We start from the raw sequence: 20,171 nt of genomic DNA, 5'->3' as shown, positions 1-20,171 counted from the left end.
GCCATTTCGGGAAAGATCTAGGGAAAGACATTTCTGGCAGGGGAAACAGCAAGTGTAAAGGCCCTGACTGAAGACATTTCTAGAACAGAAAAGCTTGTGCCTGGAGCGTTGTGAATGAAGAAGAAACAAGTAGGTGTAGGTGGAAGCAAGCAGGGGCTGCAGGCTGCAAAGCCTTGCAGACCGTGATACCAGAAGGATTTTATACCAATTACATAGGGGAGCCACCTGGAGGCTGTAAGAAAAGGAATGATACAAACTGCAACAATATAGCATTTCAGAAGGAAAAGCAGATGAGGAAATTAGAAGTTGCCGGAATGCCTTTGATCATCTGACAATGACCTTTCACAAAAAGATCCAAACTCCTCTTCCTGACATATAAAGCCACTTTAATCCAGGCTCTGGCTTTCCTCTCAGCCTCTGAGTTTCTTGACATTCGTCTGCCATGGGATGGGAGGCAATATCACACAGTCGCCAAGGGCTAAGGTTTTGTGAGTTCGGATTCAGCTTCTAGGACTTATCTTTTATATAACCTTGGATGATTTACTTCAGAAGCTCCCCAAGCCTCAGTTTCCACATCTGAAATGCAAAAAGGGTACCCTGGGCTGTTGAAATGTTAAATGGACTAATTCATGTGATTTTGTCATGTAAATTAGCCTGATGTCTGGTATACTACTAGGTGCTCCATTAGGATTCTTGTTCTTGCAGCAGAGACATAGAATTGTGTGATGGGAATCAACTTTGCAAGAAGAGAGACCTGAGTTCAGATTCTACTTCAGCAACTCACTTGCATCACCTTAGGCAAGCTAAGTAGTCTCGCTGAACTTCACTTCCTTATTTGTAAATTTGGGGGCAAATTCAAGCTCTGGATCATTATGATGAGAACTAATGTCTGGAAGATACCACTTATGGTTCTGGCACTTTTTAAAAAAATTGAATAAATAACATAATTATCATTATAGTACTTTCCACTGTAAAATAATAGATTGGCTTTTCTGTTTCTCTAACTCACATGAAAAAAAATCACATTTACTTTGTGAACATTTTTGGAGTTCCTACTCTTACAAAACAGCACTTACTGAAAACTGATTATGCTTCAAGCATGGTTCTAAATGCCTCACATAGGCCGACTTTATAGCCAGGGATGCTGAGGCATAGATGAAAGTCAGTTTACCCCAGGTATCCACTAGGAAGCAATGGAGCCATGTGGTCCTACTTCAGAGTTTGAGCTCTTAGCAATGAGCCTCACTGAGGGCTGGCTACGTGCTTTTAAGGAGTGTATAAAGGCTCCTTCTCCTGCTGTTGTAGTAAAAATGCCTTAGGATTATGTCTGCAATACTACTCTGTAAAACAGAAAAGTTATATCAACATACTGCTCATTTTCAAGGGTTCCTACCAAACCCCCTCTAACCATTAAAGTGGCAGGAAAGAGCATTAACTCTACATCGAATAAACAGATGAGTTCAATTCCCTGAGTAAAAAAATTTAGTTCCTCAATGTGTCTTTGTTTTTTCATGACAGCTAGTAGCATTTAAACTTTCCTATAAGTAATTAAATTCATTTAGGTTTTAAGAGTCGTTGGGGCATTCAAACATTCCTACCGAGTTTCAGTTTTAACCAGAACTAGAATGGAAATAATAAGTGGGACAATTACATGAAAAAAATGTAAATTCTGCATTTTAAATATTTTATGTTCAGTGATAGCTACCACATGCAGTACCAAGAAATACTCAGTTTAATAAGAATAAAAGTCTATCTCATCTTAGAGCATTGGTTCTTAGCTGGGGGGCAATTTTGCCCCACAGAGGATATGGACAATGTCTGGAGACATTTTGATTGTCACAACAGGGGTGGGTACTAGCTTCAGGAAAGCTGCTAAACATCTTACAGTGCACAGGACAGCCCCTTATAAAACAAAGAATTATTCTACCTAAAATGTTAATAGTACCAAGATCATGAAGCCCTGCCTTAAGAGTATCTATAAGGTTATGCTTTTGTGGAGGTCTGAAAAAAAGAGTTATATATGTGTCCAGCCACACAGGAGCCCTGGGACAGTGCCTTGCCCATAATATGTCCTCACTGATTTTTTTGTTGGTTAAACTAGACAGAAAAGAATAAAATCCCACCTCTGTACCTTAAGATCATTGTTTATTCACTTTGCTTCAGCATATTTCCAAAGATGCCTTTCCTACCAAAATCGTGATAGCTTGATTTTGTTAATAGTAGCTTCATCACAAGATTGAACTTCTCTTTTGCTTATATATAACCATGTTGTATGTGGAAGTTTTTACTTCCTTCTAGAAACAAGAACAATTGAACATTTTCCATGCAAGGGGAATTGTAGGCATTACAAGTAAGTTTTTCCTCCTGATCAAGGGCAAGCATCAGGATTCACCAATGTCATAAACTAAAGGCAAAACATACTTTCCCTCCCCAAATTATCCTCTTGTTCCTCCACCCTCAGCTAATCCCCACTCGGTGAGACAGTGGGTACAACAGTGGCCCAGCTCAGTGTGGAACCATAGAACAGAAGAAAGTTGCCAGCTAGCCAGAGACTGTATAACCTGATCTTGTCAGCAGAAGTTTCCAAACCAGCTATCTCTACGGCGTAATGCATCTACCCCCGGGGGTGCACAGGTGAGGCCACTCCATGGCAGGAGGAAAGTGTGAGCACTACAATTTATAGTTACTTTTTCACCCTCTAAGAATGTCTACTTTGCTTAGATTTTATAATACATATAATAGTGCAATACTGTGTGTATATAATATATTTTTAGAAATCCTATATTGGGGCTTCATGCCCTAAAACTATGCCCTAGTGGCCTATATCATCCAAAAGAAGTATGGAGGGGCACCTGGGTGGCTCAGTCAGTTAAGCCTTCAGCTCAGGTCATGATCCCAGGGTCCTGGGATCGAGTCCCACATCAGGCCCCCTGCTCAGCAGGAAGTGTGCTTCTCCCTCTCCCTCTGCCCCTCCCCCTGCCCATGCTCACTCTTGCTGTCTCTCTCAAATAAATAAATAAAATCTTTAAAAACAGACAAACAAACAAAAGGCGTATGGAGTCCATTGTTGGCCTAGAGGCCCAGGTGACCCAGAGCCTTGTTTTGTGGGTGGCCCGTACCCTTGGTTCTGCTATCTGCTCCTTCTTTCGAATGGCACCGATATCGCTATTGAACATATATTTCGTGCCCAGTGTGCTGGGTACCGTGGTCATGCCTGATAAGCCCTTCCCTTCCGTGGTCACAGCCATGTTTAATACAATTTCTTTTCAGTAACGTTGAGACATTGCCCATTTCTATTTTTTTCTTCTCCTTGATGCTTCTCGGTGGTTCCTTGACTTACTTTTCTTTAGTTCTAACTGGACACACTTTTGAAAAGCATGAAATCCTTTCAAAAAGAAGGTTTCTTTAGTCACTTGCATATACTTGTAAAATGATATATCAGATACTGAATGTTTTTGCCTGGCTAAAAGCGCTACCCTCTTAGCAAGTTGCAAACTTTGTTCTTTACTCCTTTTGGTTATTTCATAATTCCTCTGAAACTCCTCTACCCCTCTGAGGGCCTAATCAATGCTTCCTACCAAGTAAGCTGCTAAGGACAAGAGGCTTTAGTACACCTTGCAGTCTTGACAACAGGACCTTAATTTTTAGAGAAACGAAATCAGAAGGAAGAAATGAGACCTTCTCTGATAAAATATCATGAAAATAACTTTAAATAAAAAAATTTATAATAGGCAGCCAGAAATTTACATACCAAATTATGAGTTGAGCCACAATATACCAACCACCCCAACCACAACCAACAACCTGAGTCTGATTTCTGGTAAATTCACTGTCTGAGTAAATGTTTTTCTGAAAGAATTCTCAACTATACTATGAAGTAAGTTCTGGGAAGTAATTACAAGTACGTGAGTACATATGTGGTGTATAGATCTGTGTGTTTGTATAGGGCAGGAAATTTACCTGAGTTGACCATCTACTGATTAAGGTGGGGGTGTCACTTGAAAATGCTTATTGAATTTTTAAAAGTATCACACTTTGCTTATCTCTGGCCAGGCCACAAAGATTTGAGTCAGACAGAGTTATCTTTATTATGTATGTACAATTACTATGAGCATCTTCACACAAAGCTGAATGAAATGGAGAACTGAAGTCACTAGTGAGAAAATGAAGGCAAGCTCATAAAAGTTCAAGTACTAGTATGAATCATGCCAATCAGTATCACCAGAGGCCAGTGCCACAGGCTCATTGCCAACCTACCTCTTCGATTTGCACATTAGAAGCACAAGTGCTAAAAGAGATAAATATCCGGGTAGAGGATCTCCTTTTATATCTCTTAAAACATGTCTCCTCTACATTAAGTTCATTTTTAAAATTTAAATTTTCAAATGATAAGAGTTCTGAATATATGTGATGTGAAACTGCTTCTCTTCCCCCATCGTTTCTCCCTCTCTCTTAAGGTTTTATTTATTTATTTCACAGAGAGAGAGAGAGAGAGAGAGAGAGCACAAGCAGGGGGAGCTGCAGGCAGAGGGAGAGGGAGAGGCAGACTCCCCACTGAGCAGGGAGCCCGATGCGGGGCTCCATCCCAGGACCCCGGGATCATGACCTGAGCCGAAGGCAGACGCTTAACAACTGAGCCACCCAAGCGTCTCCATTGTTACTCTCTTTATAGACAAGCCTGGGTTACAACAAAGGAACTTCTGCATTCCTCCAAGAAGTCTTTGAGATGCCAGTCTCTGACATTCCTAGGATGAGAGCATAGGTCCCATCAACTCAAGGTCTTAAACTGACATTCAGTATTTTAAGATTCTTATTGCCCCATCCATCCATCTGTCCATTCCTCCCTTATCAGCAAATGCTTTTTGAGCACTGACTAGGCTCCAGATACTGTGTTAGTGCGGGGGTCTCAATTGTATAACAAGATGGATAAAGTCCTTATCCTTTTAAAACCTCCCCACCGCCATTGCTCATCTCTCACACACACACGTACACACACGCGTACACACGCACGAGGCCTACACTACAGGTAGAATGTAAAAATATTCTTGTTACTCCTAAGATTGGCTCCTAGGGTGCAAGAACCAGACCCCTCCATGTTCAATGAGCAGCAGGCTCCTTATTGCTAACTTTCTGCTTGCTCCTTTTCCCACTTTGTTCTCAGTTCTTCCCCCTGGCTGGGCCCTGACTTAGGCCTGCTCTTCTTGGCTTGTTTCATCTTCCTACCCTTGCCAGGCCCACTGTTTGGGGTCTCCAGCGAATGCCTTAGGCCCTCCATTAAACCAATCACACAGAGGAGCAGAAGTGTGAATTTTACAAGCCAAAGTTGCATAGCATTTTCAAACACTTCCATTTGTAATATACTTTCATGGGAGTCAGGTGTCCTTGGGGGAATGACTTCCCTCGAACAAATGTGTTTGGAACCATCCAAATTTCAGATGAGTTGAGTGAGTATGATAGAAATTTATGGACATGTTTGAAACAGAGAATATGCGCATTTAATGGTCTAAATGTTTTCCCTGAGTTTCTGGCCTTCTCTACCTGGTAATGACTTAACTACAAGGGAGAACCTGATTCTCTGTTTACTGCACAGAGTTGATTCTCACCGGGCTAAAATTAGCTTTCAAATCACTGGGTTTTATGCCTCTGCAGCGCACTTGGTCCCCTGTGACTGCACAGTTAGACTCGCTCTCACTCCTGCTGATTACCTGTGATTATCTACCTGCTCAAGTTGTCAGATGGCTGCCATTAAACACCTTTGAATCTAAAGTAGTTCATCAGCTCTCTGGTCATTCATTCCCTTGATCCTAGATTTTATGCCTACCCTGTTTTATTTCTTTTTGTATAATTGGAGTTGAGTCACCCCCAAATGGATAAACTCTTCTCCCAGGTTAACTTAAGCACCTCATTCAGGATCCTGACTTTATGACATGCCCAGACAAGACCAAAATTAATTTCATGGCAGGAGACTTTCTGTATTTACAATTAGGATAGATTTTCCATTTCATGCAGCACTCCAAGGGACTCTATCCTGCCCACATTTGAAAGTCAGTAAAGCAGAATGAATGCGATGGTTTTCCCACCTCTCCTCTTTGGTTTATTTTCTGGATGTTTTGCTAACCAATACACTTCCTCAGGTAAGGTACAGAGCTTCTGGAACAGAATCTTCCTCAGGAAAAATTCTTTGGTCCTCCTCCAAATCACCCCTTCTACCATCATGCTGGTTTCTAACATGACCACATCTTGATTTTCTGCTGCCTAGTATAGGGCAAGAGTTATTGTCATTGTCAATGCCAAGCACAGACAGAAATCCACTAGGGGAGCCCTTACAGTACCTCCTTTACCATCATCTGAATTAAGATGTGAATTCATGATGTTACTAATAGATACATAAAGAAAAAAGCATGATTTTAGGTATCAAATAAGCCATTAGAGTTTTTCCCGGTTAAAATAAAATTAGTTTTCAGGAGAGAATTAATTCCTATTGAGAGTTTTATTACATGCTACAATAACTATTCTAAGAAGTTACATGTACTAACTCATCTAATTCTTAAAAAACAAAAAACAAAAAACAACCCTCTGAGCAAGTATCATTATCATTCCTATTCACAGATGAGGAGATTGAGGCCAGAGAAATTAACTTGCCCGAGAGTACATATACAGCAAGAGTTGTGTGACTTGCACCCAGGCCTCCAGAAGACTGAACAGGGCTATAAAATGCTTGCCTCTCATTTATTTAAGTTTTGGTTCAACAACTACTAAACTCTAATCTCTAAGGCCTCACTTTTGGCTATGAAAATGCTCAAAAATAAGAATCCCTCACCATCTTTTCTTTTGTAGATAGATATTAATGGTTAACATTAAACATTGAGAAAAGGAAAAGGAGTGTTCTGGATTTTAAAAAACAAGCAAACAAACAAAACCTCTCATTGCTCCGCACCTAACAGCCTGGCTTTTCATTTCATCGTCATTTTTGTAATTGTTTTGCTGCCATCTAGTGACCCAAATGAAAATTAAATACGAACATAATTTTGCCTGCTCATTTTCATTTTAAATCTGTAAGCGCTAGTTTAGGGATAGTTTTTAAAAATCATTAAATTTTCATACATTAAATCTGAAAATGTTTACAGTTCTCTTTTTTTTTACAGTTTTCGTTATTTGTAAGATTTATCTCTTTATTCGAGAGAGAGTGAGTGCGAGGAGGGGCAGAGGGAAGAGGGAGAGAATCCCAAGTGTGAGCCAGATTATCCCATCACCCTGATCAGGACCTGAGCCGAAACCAAGAGTCCGACGTTTAACCAACTGCGCCCTAGATGCCCCAGTTTTCATTCTTACCTCTTCTCACTTGCTCTTCCTCTACTAAGATAATATTTTTACTCATATCCAGAATTCCTCTTTAATATCAAATAAGAAGCTGTTAGAAGAGAAACTAAAATCTAATTTATTTATGTGCGGTCTCTGATGTGGTTTTGGACTACAAGTATTTGTTTTAGAACAATTTTATTTGTGGCAACTTTTTACATGTATACAAGCCAGATAATAGCTGATCAATCTCACCCATATTTATTTGATTACATAAATGAGTACAGTTAGATGCTGAAACCTACATGTCCTATGTGGAACACTTCCCGTTCACCTATGTAAATATTCACTGATTGCATATAAAGAGTTTTGGATCAGTGGTCATGAATATTTACCTTTTCATAAGTATATTGTCTCCCTGTTAAAGGGGTAGGATTATAATATATTTGCACTCTCAAATCTAACAGTACCTTATATTCAGTAAATTCTTATTGATTATATGCCATTCATAGACTTTTAAGGATAGAATTATCTGAATACTGACACACTTAATTCGAATTAGTTTCTGTTCTGTGTTGAAGTTTAAAAATATCTATGATGGTTACATCCTAAAGAACAAAAGTTGGCAAGTGCCGAAACACGTTCAGCACAGCTCCTAGCCATGTCTCCCGTGTAGGCTGCGTATCTCGGAAGTGCAATTGTTTGGAGTCTTATGCGTGATCGTGAAAATGATCCCTCCACTGAATAAGGACATATGTATGGTTTCAATATTCTAATGAGCATGTATAATAACTCAGCATTTTGAGTGCAGGGAGAAATTGGAAGTTTTAAGTTGGGTGATAATTGTGAGCTTTGACAATAACTCGGATTGGAGGGGAAAATATGTTCCAACAGGGAAGCAGTCATCTGAAGCTAAAGAGAACATTTCCCAAGAAAGTCTAAACTAAGTAAGATGAGCAAAAAAGCCAGTATTAGTCTTAATTATGTAGAGTAATTGGTTGTTCAAGAAGATGAGTATTTGTCCTGGGGTCATCTGTGTTCATCACATCATTTATTCACCAGATATTTATTGAGTGCTTATTAAGTGCCAGACACACTACTAGGGCAATAAGGGGAATTTCAGTTTATAAGATTCACATCTGTGCCCTCATGGAACTCATGGTCGAGGGAGATAGCCGTTCTTGATTGGACCTTTTTCCCTTAAAACAGTTCCAGCCTTGTGTAGCCTGTGTTCTTGAGTAAGGACCACTGTAGCTGGTGTTAAGTTATATGTTCCTCTCCTACACAGAGTGTATGTTGGATGCATTTTTACAGTGCTTTAAGCATTACTAAGTAAGTACCCTGAGAGAATCAGCTTGTGTATTACCACTAATTGATGAAAGCTCCACACCTCCTAATTTCAAGGGATTTAATTAACACATCCACTTGGCACTGACCAACCTGGTTTTACTTCACCCAAGTGGTAATCTATTAAATAACTTGAGTGTCCTAGGGCTTTGTCGCCTGACTTGACTTCCAGCATCACAGGAGTCTCCTGACCCAATACCATTTTCATTCCTTAGGGTGATGAAATTATTGCTGTCATTTTCTAAGGTAAGTTAGTATATTAACCAGTGATGTGATGAAAGACATATCAAAGCCACTAACTACAAAATTAGTCTTTATGTCTAAACATATTAAATGTTTTGAAGGTCTCAATGTATGGGCTTTTGTAGTGTTAGATTAGGATTATCCCAATGCACATTTAAAAAAATAAAGATGTAAAAGCTACAGTTTGACTTGATTCCATGCCCCTAAGTAGCAATCATGGTATGGTACCGGTATGGACCCCAGAATCCTAAACCAACTTCGAGGCTTCTGGAAACTAGTCCACACTCTCAAATATATGGCCATACATTCCTCTTCTTGTCTGTGATTTTCTCTGAGGGCCCTCACTGACTCTTAGCTGTTCCGTGAGGAATGTAACATCCAATTAAAATCAGAACCTGAGTTTGTCATCATCACCCTTCAGTTATGAAAACAAATTTTGTCATTCTTAGTTTTAGTCCATGTTTGTCATTTATGACCGTTTTCTTCCCTAAAAAACACAACACGATTTTTCTCATTCATGTCTTTATTAGTTTTGACGATCAATGCAACTGCTTTTACTTCGAGTGCAGTCATTAAATCCTTTATGTTCTAGGAATTATTCTACCCTCAAATTAGAAAGATATCAGAGGCAATTTTTATTTAATAAGCATGCAAAGAGAAAAGTAGTAAAATTAAAAATAAACGGCCCTCCTTCAGGTAAAGAAAAATGTTAGGATAAAGTTAGCGATCTTTATGAAGAAGAATTTCAAATACCGGATCACATTTTTTAAGCTCCTGGTTGAATGTGTTTTCCTTTCATCGATAATCAAAACCAGGTAATCTCTACAGCAACTAGAATTGTAATAAATAATGGACTTCTTATTGGTTTTATTTAAGGGTTAAAACGCATCATTTCATTGCTTGGTGTGCATAGTCATTTTAATTTCTGGCTTATGTTTAATTGCTCTATGATCTTCATACGCATCTACTCCTACATGTAGAATTACTCATTATTTAAAATGGACAACTCAAAATATGAAAATAGTAAAACTGAAGTTCTGTGAAATTTAAGAAGACAGAAAAATGGTGCCCAATACCCATTTTTCTATATCTTTACTCTCCCACTTGTTTCTTCTTTGAAACCTTACTAACAATGCTACTTTTTTTAGGGAGGATGATTATTACAAAGGCCAAAAGCTTTCCTATTACATCTTGTCAAAAGTAACTTTGGTTTCTCGATTATTGCACTCTTGCATTCGTTGCTCAGTGTGGAAAGCTGAAATATACTTGGAGTAAGGAGCACCAAAAGGAGACAAGGAACCAAGCTCTCCAATGGCAGGTTTCCTTTCCTGAAGAGGGCAAGCTCCAGCGGCCTCATTTGAAGGAGGCTTTCACCACCCTGCCCTTGATCGGCTGCGGAGGACGCCAGTTCCCCACAAGGGGCACTGGGGGCTCGTTCTCAGCGCTGGAGAAGAGGCTCCTCAGCTTTGCCATCTGCAAGGGGCAAGGGAAGACTGTCAGCGTGACATTCAGACCAAGTGCACATATTTGTACGTGACAGAAATTTCTGGCTTTTAAAACAAGACAAACCACAAAACCTGTTGGTCCAGAGTTATCTGGCTACCAGCTCCTGCATTACAGAAGCCTTTTCTGTATTTGTAAAAACACTTTTCTTTTCTTCATTTTATATAGGATCACCATGGCCTCTGGTCCAAGTGTTTCCTCCTGAATTCTGAAGCAATTATTTTAATTTGACGGGTCAGTATGAAGCATATACTTTATGTAGGAGGGGATGACAATATCAGCGCAAATGATAAGCATAATTGGCTCTTCGTTGTATACGTTTATGGAGTCTTTTCTTTTTTAAAGAACGCAAAGAAATTAGTCATGCTATATTTAAAATTTCAAGAACATTTTTAAAGATTTTTTTTTCTTAAGGGAGAAGAATTTAGGAAACTGTTGTCAGTACTGTATTTCTACATGAAAATGTTTTTAGCTTTCTCCTTAAGAAGAAAATTTCATTCCTCTTTCAGAATATGTATATGAGTGAACCTGACCATTAAATCTGATCTTTTGACAAAAGAGATCGTATATACTTGAGTCTGTAACTGGCAGAAATATGAAAACTCTTGTCTTAAGTAAGGGAAATGTACTGGTAAACTACTTTACTATTAAAGTAGACATTCATGATCTATTGTGTGAGTTTCTGTGTTGTCTACTTGCTTTAATTTGTTCTTCTCCATATCACTGCCTACATATTTTTTCCCAGTCTTTCCTTGAAAGTCTCTTTGATAAATGTTGCAAGGACATTCTTTAGATGAACACTAAGAACAAAAGCCTGAGCAAAGGAGTGAAGAGGTGTTGGAAGCAGACAGACATTGAAATCTCAGCTCCTGCATTTGGCTGGGTGATCATGGACAAACTATTAACCTTTCGGAGCCACAACTTACATTTCTGTAGAACTGGAAAAATTGCATACAGTTCACAAGGATGTTAAATCCTTTCCATTAGTATCCTTCTCCCCAGGCCTGTATTTACAATCTCCTAACCGGTACTTAGTAGTTGAGGGAGCTCCAAATTAACAAAGGCAAACTCATATTAATAATCTAAACCCTTAAGTGTTTTTAGAGCATAAACTCAGTCCTTGTTCAGTGTCACAACCACCATTAAATGATCTGTGTTTATCCTGGTACTTTTGGGAGCCAAGTTTTAGAAAGTTGAACAAACTGACTGTAATTAACCTGAGCAAACTCGGAAATGCCTAGTCATAGAGCTGGTCTGTAAGCATCCTTGTAGCCGCTGTACATTTTCCATTTAGCATCTGTATCTTATACAGCCACTCAGCGATGGAAGTTAGCATGTTCTCAAGGCTCTGCCTGGAGCTGCCATTTACCTGGTCGGAGCTCACGGTGATGGGCTCCTTCAGCAGGAGCCACACGATGCACTCCTCACAGGGCGGTGTGGTGAAGGAGCCGTGGTAGGTCCAGTAGTCCCGGCAGGTGGGGAACAGACAGGATGGGTCGAAATGTGTGAAGGGCGCCTCCTTGCCCTGGGAGAGAGCAGGGCACAGGCCCGATCAACAGGTGCACTCACACTGCCCACCCCAAGGGTCTCACCATTTTGCAAGAATGGATTTCAAATGCAATAAAGAAAACAGCATTATTATTATTATTATTATTATTATTTGGTAGCCTCCACGCCCAGTGTGGAGCCCAGCTTGGGGCTTGAACTCAAGACCCTGAGATCAAGACCTGAGCTGACATCACGAGTGGGACGCTTCACTGACTGAGCCACCCAGGTGCCCCAGGAAAATGGAGCTTTTAAACAAAGTTCATGCCTTTCAGAAATAAAGGTCAAAGAGGGGAAGCCGGTTTATATTATGACTTTGGCACAGTTGTTGTAACATTTTATTCCCTATTATCTGTCAGTAGAACTATAATTCCTCACTTCTCAAGAAAAAGAAGAAAACTCACACTTAACTGTAACAGAAATATTTCATATTAAGTTAATGCTTACGTTCTCAATGATAAAAAAAAAAACAGGCTCGCTTGAATATTATATTTGGAATACTTTCTCTGGTGGTAAAACTTAATAGCATTTGATTAGAACAGTTCCAAAGGCAATGAAAATGAGTCTGTTAATTAGAAGATTCTACTGTTAAGATTTAAAATATGTAGGTGTCACCCAGGAGAGAAAGGGCAACACCAGGACCCAAATATTTAGTACTTCTGCAAGTGTGTGCATGTATGTGTGTGTGTGTGTGTGTGTGTGTGTGTGTGTGTGTGTGTCTGTTGGGGGGCAGGGGGGTGACCATTCAACTTCTCTTACATCCACTTCACTAAGAAAGTCATTATCTGACAGACTGAGAATTTAATAAGGTGATGTATGTAAAATTGCACTAAAAATTATAAGCCATACGAATATAATAACATTTGTTTGTATACATATGCTTAGCATATTCATCAGACTTAGTAACAGACTTTGGGTGGAACAAATGCACTTGAAAATGTAATAATAGGGGCGCCTGGGTGGCTCAGTCATTAAGCGTCTGCCTTTGGCTGAGGTCATGATCCCAGGGTCCTGGGATCGAGCCCCGCATCAAACCCCGCATCAGGCTCCCTGTTCAGTGGGGAGTCTGCTTCTCCCTCTCCCACTCCCCCTGCTTGTTTTCCCTCTCTCCCTGTGTCTCTCTCTCTGTCAAATAAATAAATAAAATCTTAAAAAAATAACAATTATTCCCTCAGAATTGCCTAGCTTGGGGCACCTGGGTGGCTCAGTCAGTTAAGCATCTGCCTTCCGCTCAGGTTGTGATCCCAGGGTCCTGGGATCGAGCCCCGCATTGGGCTCCCTGCTCGGCGGGGAGCCTGCTTCTCCCTCTGCCCCTCCCCCTGCTTGTGCCCTCTCTCTCTCTGACAAATAAATAAATAAAGTCTTTAAAAAAAAAGAAAGAAAGAAAATGTAATAATAAAAAACTGCCATACCCTGCTTTATGTTCTAGGCAGGAACGTGATTTATTTTTACCTTTGTCTTAATTTTGTCCAGTGTGTCAAGAAGCAGCTGGAACTCGCCTTTCTCTCGTCCTATCTGTCAGAAAATCGAAAACCAATGGTTACATTTTTCCCTTCTCCATAATCTACGATTGTCTTGAAAACTAACTTTGATCCATCCATCCGCAACTAGTGTTTATAAATCTGCCAGACTATCTGGTACTAAGCAAAAACATAAGTTTATTTCTCCTTCAAGATTTTAGGGTATATATTTTCTGAACTAAATTTAGACTCCAGGCCTCTGAAGTACAAAACCACAAAATTATACGTTGATTTATTTCTATGTCCTCGACCTTCTCGGCAGTCTACTTTTTTTTTTTTCTTTTTTATAGAACTCAAGCTAGGATGGATTCAATGTATGCAAAGCTATATCTACTGTCTTCCCGGCATAGACCCACTCCACTTCCTGTTGCATTGCATTCAATCACTAAAAACCACCCAATGAACTCAGGACATAAAACAAATTAGGTCATTCAAAAAGAAAGAAGCTAGATTTTCGCCTCTGGCTTAAAAATCTAGATTATGTTACCACTAAATTCATGTGTTAATGACACTAAGTCCACTTTAAACCGAAGCTGGCCCAACAACACACACATTCCATGTGCTGTCTTAGCCTGAGATCATGTGAGTGGTAGCCACTCTGAGCTGAAGGGATGTCCAGCCAGGGACTTGGCATCCCAGCAGTTTCCAACATTGGCTTTTCTGGTTTCCAGTGCAACTGAGGTAGAGTAAGAGGAAAGGATAATGAAACAAGGCTGCTTTTGCCCTCCCCACCACCACAATAAGCTTCTTCCAAGGCTTTGTCTCTATGGCCCCTCCACAGGCCCACACATTCATTCTTGAGAGAATTTAGAAGTGTTAGGGGGACTGAAGTATGGCAAAAGGTACACTTTTGAGGGAGAGCTAAATATTTTGAGCTGATCTTCCCAGAAATGTCTTGATCAGTTGAATGAATAATGAAATTCATTCCTCTCTCCCCTTTAAATAAAAGGAAGGAGGGAGACACATGCCATTCTAACCATTGACAAGGAACTAAATTTTGAAAGAAGATGGCCAATTTTTACCTCACCTTCAGAAAAATGCCAACCACAGCTATCCCGTCAGGTTGCTTGAGAGCTTCTCCGAAAGTGTTATACTTTGGATTCCAGTGAACCAAATGAAGCTGAAACCATAGAATACAGGTTATGAGGTACATTTCTAGAGTAAGAAAATAAGTATAAAATTATTCACAATAAATCCAATAATTTTACTAAAGTCGCTGAACACTCTCATAGGAAGTCGATAGAGTTCTAAATATCAACATGCAATATTTTGGTAAAATTTTTAATGGTTTAAATAAAAAGTGTATAAAATTATTATAAGTAGGTTTAGAAATTTATAATAAGCAATGAGTAGAAGTTGAACTTTGGTTAAACTAATTCAAAATATTTATTTTAGTTTTGTGCAACATCACTCCCTTTTCTAACAAATCAAAGAGTGAAACACAGAGCTATAAGCAAGAAGCTGATAACATTCTAAAGTTACAATTAATTAGGAAGTGGGGGGAACAAAAAATAGGAAATTTCTTGGGCATTTTCATATTTTCATATCTACCTCCTTTTAGTCCAGGCAGTGTTCAACAACCTGGTGGGAACCTTATCTTAATTTAAAACACAGGCACCAGTTAAATTAGTCAAATTTCCCATATCGAGTTACACAGAATGGTAAGGGAATACAAGAGTTCAGAGCAGTTAAAAATATTGTATTCAAGACCAAAAGTGTTGAGATCATCCCATGTGTAAAGGCCAAATGACAAGCCGTGCCCACAGTTGTAAGAAATACACTAAACTTTCCCCATTTTCAGGGGGAAGGTGTCTAGAAGGCATTCTCAATAATTTACTTATCCTGTCACTGACCTTCTGATGGGCTGTGGAGAAATGGAATGATCATAGTGAAGTACTTTGGGTCTCCCAGAGTTCAGTTTAACCAACAATTAAGCTGCCTAAGGATTCTGCCCAAGAGAGTGTCCACAGTGCCTCCAAGTTTCCGTCCCAGCTCCCGTGTTGGCTCCTGTGTTGGCCAGAGCTTACCCATGGAAGACTGTGCCCGTAAAAATGGAATGATCCTCACCTCTCGGGCATTTGTCACCCCTTATAGCCTTACAAAAACAATATGTGGAAGGCTTGTCTTATTTCCTTGTAATTTGCTGCCTTGATTGGAGCTACAAACCATGCTTTTCTTTAATGGGTTAACTGAGACAGTAATATTTGCTCATATTAAATTGTAGATGTATCCGTATTTACCTATTCATCTATGTGTGTGTGTGTGTGTGTGTGTAAATATATACATATATATATAATCATGCACACATACATATACACACCCTTCATTAAGAGACTAGAACACAAGCATTAGCCAGAATTACTAAAGGCTATTTTTAGAGCCTTACATTCTTATAAAAGAGGCAGTCGAGGGCACTGGACAAGATGATAGATTCTGGGGGCGCCTGGGTGGATCAGTCAGTTAGGCAGCCAGCTAGCTTTTGGTTTGGCTCAGGTTATGATCTCAGGGTCCTGGGATGGAGCCCCTTGTCCCTTGTTGGGCTCCCCGCTCAGCGGGGAGTCCGCTTCAGGATTCTCTCCCTCTGCCGCTCCCCCCCTCTCAAATAAATAAATAAACTTTTAAAAAGGGATGGTAGATTCTAAAGCCCATCTACATAAGGTAGAGCACCAGGCTTAGCACTCTTCAGCTCTGTAACTTTGTCATGTAACTTTCCTGTGCCTCAGTTTCCTCATCTGTAAACTATCTCATAGAGTTGCTGAGAGGATCAGATGAGTTAATATTTGTAAGCACCTCATGAATGCTAGCTATCCTTATCTTTTTCTGTTCCATTCAGGAACTTGGCCTTTTTTTTTTTTCATTATTAAACTGCTCTCCAATTTCTTAATATAACCTTGAAAATTTTCATGCGTGACACCAACTCATCTACACTCTCTTAACCATCCAGCCTAGACTGTTTGGCAGCTTCAGCTTATGCTAAAACTACTCCAGGTCTTTTCACAACCTCAGGCTTGAAGGAAGGGCAGTGGATGCTATTTTGTTGTTATTTTTCACTTTTCAGTTTTCACTTTGGGAGACAGTTGCTCCTACCTCTGCTGCATACTTGACTCCATCCACGGTGTGCTCAGAGCCATGATCATCAGAGGCGCCCCAGTGAAGATGAAACTGGCGAAGTCGATAGGGTCCAGTGAGAGGACCACCCCTCAGCACTGTGATTCAGAGAAGCTGGGTCAACAGTGAACTCATGCTTCACTTACAGAGTCCTACCTTAAACAAGTGCTCTTACAGCCAAAGTTCAATGGGCAAAGGTAGTCAGTCTGCTGGGTGGATATACTGCTCTCAAGCCCACTGGTCTCTTTCCCACAAAGTCTTGGGATATATCAAAATAAATGAATTCTCTTTTCTGTCTTGTTTTGTTTGCTTGTTTTATTATGTGTAAAATGTCAATTTAACATTTATGACAATAAAGTTAAAACAAAAGATGGGCAATAAGGATGTAGACAGTCAACAAATGAGTCTGTTGTGTGGTGCGGTGGGAAGAACAGGACGGTTGAGAGCCAGACTGATGTAGGTTCAAATCCTGGCTAATTGTGTGATCTCAGGCAAGTTGCTAAACTTCTCTGAACCTGTTTTTGCATCTCAATGAGGGTGATAATAATATCAACCTTTCAGAGCTGCCGTGAGGATTAAATGAGATTAAGGACTTTAAAGTGTTCATCACACTGCCCAGCACACCAATCACTGAGCAAATGTGAATTCCTTCTCCATGTCTTGCTTCCAGCTCCACTTTTCTTTAAGACTACTCTCATTCACATTTAACATAAACTGTGTCTATCTGAATAAGATAAAAAGGAAAATTCAGAAATTTTCCAGGGAATCAATCAATGTGGACAGCCAAACTACGTAATTCTCAGTGGCATTAATTTTTGAGGTTTTTTGCCCAAATACCTCACCACAACACATTACTTTGATCTCACTTCATTCACCTGAGGAATGATTTAGAGGTTCAAATATTTTCTGCAAGACACTGGAAATTATGCAAAAAAACCCAAATCAAGATCTAGCAACATAAGAAAGATCAAAATAGAATTCAAAGTAGCTATTCTAGAAAGGATTGACCAATTCTTGGAGCTGAAATGGCACACTGGAAGCCACATAATGTAAATCTAAAACAATAGAGCTAGACTCGGATGAGCTTAGTCATGTAGAAATAAGTGGTTTGATTCATAGCATTTTTCCTGTCCAAGCACTAGAACAGTTACTCTCTGGACATAGGAGTCCAATTGATTAGGATAACTCATATGGAATAGTCAATATTTCACCACTTTTGCTTACAAAAATGGTGTTTTCATGTGGTTCCACATAATAGGTACTGTTTAATTTTGTTGTTTATCCTTCAGAATGGAACTTGATTTAAATGGAGAAGGGGAAAAAAGTAATAGCAGTATGAAATAATGGTTTAAGAAAATATAAACTTCTGATACCCATTATTTGGAGCCTCCTAGTAGGTAGGAATCATGACACTATTGCTCTTTCCTCTAACATCATTGAGGATATTTATTTATGTACATCAATAAGGATAATTTTAACCCTTTTTACAAATGTGGTTATAAGAAAAAGTATTATTGTACATCAAGCACCAAAATATTAAAAGGTAGATTCTTTCTTACTTCATTTACTTTGAAATAAAGTATTTCTAAGTAGCTGTTTTTATTTCATTGATTTGCTTAATAGTGTAGTAAAATAGAGTTTTTGGAACATGTGATTTTTCATTTTCATGGCACACAAATCACTACTCACAAAATTGTCAGGAACTTCAAAAACACTCACCAAAAGGATTAATCAGATGAACCCCACTAAAGCATTGAAGGCAATGTTCCTGACTCATATAATGACCTTATCCTCTCCCCTGGACTGGGCCCCACCCACACACTACAGGGAGAAAGTGCCTACTTTGTTTCTTTGCCATGTTCCTTGCTTTGTAGAATGGAATCTCTGCCACCCATGGGAATGGGACCCTTGCTCTCCAGACTGTGGTCAGTGACCTCAGGTGTAGGCCATCCAAAAGGACACTCATTTGGACTCATTGCCATCACCTCCCTATCAAGCTGCATTTCAAGAACGCATTGCCTGGGTGCCTGGGTGGCTCGGCTGGTTGGGCGGTTGCCTTCGGCTCGGGCCGTGGTCTTGGGGTCCTGGGATCGAGCCCCACATGGGGCTCCCTGTTGGGCGGGGACCCTGCTTCTCCTTCTCCTCCCCACTTGTGCTGTCTCTCGCTGTCTCTCTCTCTCAAATAAAGAGAAAAAAAAAAAAGAACGCAATGCCAACTATTGGCTTGGCCACGGGCCCATTTTGCAGCAGCAAAGTTGACTAAGGTTTGAGAGTGAGGTATTTCCTATTCCATGCATGAATATAATTCTTCATGACAAGAGCAAAACAGAATGTCGTCTCCATTTTCAGAGATGAAGTGACCCATCTTACCACTAATTCTGTTACTGGGCCATCAACCTCATTTTTGCCAATATGGGCATTGAAAATGTCCATGTGCCTCTACCTAAGTGTCATACTTACTTGACCTATCATAGGTATCATCAAACACAACCCTGCAGGTCTTCCCATTGTTCAGGATGGTCTTGCAAGAGGCAGGATCATAAGATGCTGACCATGGCAGCAGAGAAGGGTCGTGCTTGATGTCTTTAGTATGCAGTTCGATGGGCGACTGGTTGTCTCCCTTGGCAATGGGATAAAGTTCATGCCAATGGTCAGGACCTAGGAAATCAAGTTCAGGGGATTTATTTATTTGGTGGCACATTCCAAGCCCTCTTTCTAATCGACTAAATCAGCAAAATACATGGAGGCTAGTCAGTGATTATGAAAAGGTCTTGGATATCAGTTTGGGCAGCACAAGGCTTAGCATTTAAGACCTTTTCATAGTTTCGTTAATAGTGTACCTAGAAATTATATTTAACTCAGTGTATTCCCCGCTGCTTGCTCAAGAATATAGCCTCAAAAGCTAATTTTTGAAATGCACTTCATCACACGTTTTACCAATGCTATCTTCCACCATATCACTGGAATAAATAACACTGACCACATGAGGTTTTCAAAGCACACCCCTATTTTTTTGTTTGTTTGTTTGTTTACTATGGGTTAGGCAGAAGCCAGCAGGCAGAGCAAGGATTCTTAAACCAACACTGGACTCAGAGAGGTTAAGCACTTGCCCAGGATCTTGGAGTAAGGGACAATCAGAACTGGACCTGGGTGGTCTGACTTCTCAGTCAGAGGCAGTGTGATCTTGGGCAAGTTACCCAGCCTCTCTCTGCACTTCAGTTTCCTCCAGCGCAAGTAATAACGGCTCCATACCAGAGAGAACTAAATGAGATAAAGGTAAAAGGGTCAGCAGCTTTTGGCACTTGGTAAGTGCTCAGTAAATGTTAGTTTCCATCGACTCCTCCGCCCATATTTCCCCGCGCACTCCCTAGAGTTGCCCACTTTCTGTGCAATGCCAGGGGATCCTCTGGCTCCATCCCGGACCAGAGTGGGGGCGGGGGCGGGTGGGCGGCTGCTCAGACTCACCGTTGTGGCTGGCGTAGCCCCACTCCTTGGCCATGGTAGTCTTTGTAGTTACTGGACCGCAGCTGACTTCTCTCCCCGGGGTCGTGCAGCGTCCCTGAGAGCCCCCGCCTTTTATATAGGTCCCCCACACACTGCATGGCC

At 40.3% G+C, this 20,171-nt stretch overlaps 2 protein-coding genes across 2 annotated transcripts in view; one reads left to right on the top strand and one right to left on the bottom strand.

Moving 5' to 3' along the window:
- Window positions 1-11,742, top strand: part of LOC141372707 (uncharacterized) — a 16,450-nt gene extending 4,708 nt beyond the window's left edge. The window contains exons 4-5 of the mRNA XM_073892667.1: window positions 2,462-2,634; window positions 10,561-11,742. The gene's annotated coding sequence lies outside the window, so the exon portion shown is untranslated. The remainder of the gene's footprint in view (window positions 1-2,461; window positions 2,635-10,560) is intronic.
- CA3 (carbonic anhydrase 3) lies at window positions 9,395-20,171 on the bottom strand. Its single transcript, XM_025870792.2, has 7 exons — window positions 20,031-20,171; window positions 19,026-19,223; window positions 16,545-16,663; window positions 14,485-14,577; window positions 13,390-13,452; window positions 11,762-11,917; window positions 9,395-10,362 (listed from the first exon to the last, which is right to left on the bottom strand). Exons 1-7 carry the CDS (start codon window positions 20,062-20,064, stop codon window positions 10,243-10,245), a joined length of 783 nt encoding a protein of 260 aa, XP_025726577.1. The 5' UTR covers window positions 20,065-20,171; the 3' UTR covers window positions 9,395-10,242.

Source organism: Callorhinus ursinus, unplaced genomic scaffold (genome assembly GCF_003265705.2).
Source record: "Callorhinus ursinus isolate GAN/ISIS: 27379988/994484 unplaced genomic scaffold, GSC_fseal_2.0 scaffold5, whole genome shotgun sequence".
NCBI classification, from domain to species: domain Eukaryota; kingdom Metazoa; phylum Chordata; class Mammalia; order Carnivora; family Otariidae; genus Callorhinus; species Callorhinus ursinus.
This window is presented reverse-complemented; position numbering and strand designations above follow the sequence as displayed.